The sequence below is a fragment of the Crocuta crocuta genome, unplaced genomic scaffold, assembly GCF_008692635.1.
Source record: "Crocuta crocuta isolate KB4526 unplaced genomic scaffold, BGI_CrCroc_1.0 scaffold68, whole genome shotgun sequence".
Taxonomy (NCBI): domain Eukaryota; kingdom Metazoa; phylum Chordata; class Mammalia; order Carnivora; family Hyaenidae; genus Crocuta; species Crocuta crocuta.
The window spans coordinates 2983902-2985481 of NW_027532426.1; the positions used below are offsets into that span (position 1 = coordinate 2983902).

Genomic DNA, 1580 nt, shown 5'->3' on the forward strand with positions numbered 1-1580 from the left:
AAGCACAGGATTTTGGAGGCTTGGGTAGAAGTCATTCTTTCCCTCTCTTCAGATTAATTCAACTAAAACAAGATTGAGAAAAACCCCATCTCTCCCATGGATGGAGGGACTCAAGCACCACCAGATGCCGGGAACCAAGAAGAAATGGAACAGGTACCCGGGAGAGGGCCTGCATCCCAATCCCAGCATGCAGGCCCCGCGGACCCATGACGCAGCCAGAAACTCTGCAAGCAAAGAGAGGCAGACAAAGATTTGTTTTATTGAAGAACTGATCTGTGTTGTTGCTGAAGCCACTATGTACAGACAACAGAGAGGGGATTTTATTTCTTCGTCTCCTCCTCCTTGGACAGAGTCTTGATGATTTCCTCTTTCTTGGCCTGGAGCCGCTCTTCACGGCGCTTGCGTGCTTCCTTGGTCTTAGATCTGCGGGCCTCAGCCTGGTCCCTGGATGGTGGAAGAGAAGAGGTGGGTCAGTGTGAGAATAAACGAGCCGCTGAGACAGAAGCACATGCCCAGACTCCTCCCTCTGAGCCTCGTCAGCTTGAGGAAAGCACCATCGGAGTCACAAGAGCTCCTGCTTTCATTGGCCCAGTCTCTACCCTGCAGAGATGGTGTGTGGAACAGAGGGGCAGAGATTTCTAACACAACAGCTATAATCCGGACAGACTGCTGTCTGAGAAACAAGCTGTCAGGGCAAGTCAAAATTACGCATTAGCGTATTTCCAATGTCTCAGAAGAAACCTTATAATAAAGATCAAACACCGGCCCCCATGACAGAGGCCAATTCCTGAAAAGACTTACGCCAGAAGCTTCTTGCGAGCCTTGTCTGCCTTCAGCTTGTGGATGTGTTCCATGAGAATCCGCTTGTTTTTGAACACGTTACCCTTCACTTTCAGGTACAGGCTGTGATACCTGCAGGGTACGAGGCGCAGAGGCTCTGGTCGGTGATGAAAGGCCGGCCCCCCATCTGCTCCACTATACAAGGTCCCTAAGTACGCAGGGTTCCTTTTGCTCTATTCTGTAGGGGCTGTTTCCCCCCACACCAAGACTTTTTGTGCAGTTTCCAGATACAAGAGCTTGCCTGGCAGGCAAGTTCAATTTCTGGGCTATCCTGATGGTGTGTGTCTGGGAGAAGTGGGGGTAGACGGACAACAAAGGACAGAATGGAAGAATTTTTCTTAAAAAGGCCTAAGACAGGGGCACCTGGGTGGCTCAGTCGGCTAAGTGTCTGACTTCAGCTCAGGTCATGATCTCACGGTTCATGGATTCAAGCCCCACATCAGGCTGTGTACTGACGGCTCAGAGCCTGGGGCCTGCTTCAGATTCTGTGTTTCCCTTTTTCTCTCCTCCTCTCCCACTCTGTCTCTCAAAAATAAACAAACAAAAAACAACAACAACAACAAAGGCCTAAGACAGGGTGCCTTGGTGGCTCAGTCAGTTAAGCCTTTGACCCAATGATTTTGGCTCAGGTCATGGTCTTGAGGTTCGTGGGATGGAGCCCCATGTTGGGGCCTGCTTAGGATCCTCTCTCTGTCTCTCAAAATAAGTAAACATTAAAAAAAAAAAAAAAAAAAAAAAAA

At 49.3% G+C, this 1580-nt stretch overlaps 1 protein-coding gene across 1 annotated transcript in view; it reads right to left on the reverse strand.

Moving 5' to 3' along the window:
* Positions 1-235: 235 nt before the first annotated feature.
* The window catches only part of RPL19 (ribosomal protein L19), a 4696-nt gene continuing 3351 nt past the window's right edge, over positions 236-1580 (reverse strand). The window contains exons 5-6 of the mRNA XM_077779363.1: positions 802-912; positions 236-444 (exon numbers count right to left, since the gene is read on the reverse strand). Of these exons, the coding sequence (XP_077635489.1) occupies positions 321-444; positions 802-912 (235 nt within the window). The 3' untranslated portion in view covers positions 236-320. The remainder of the gene's footprint in view (positions 445-801; positions 913-1580) is intronic.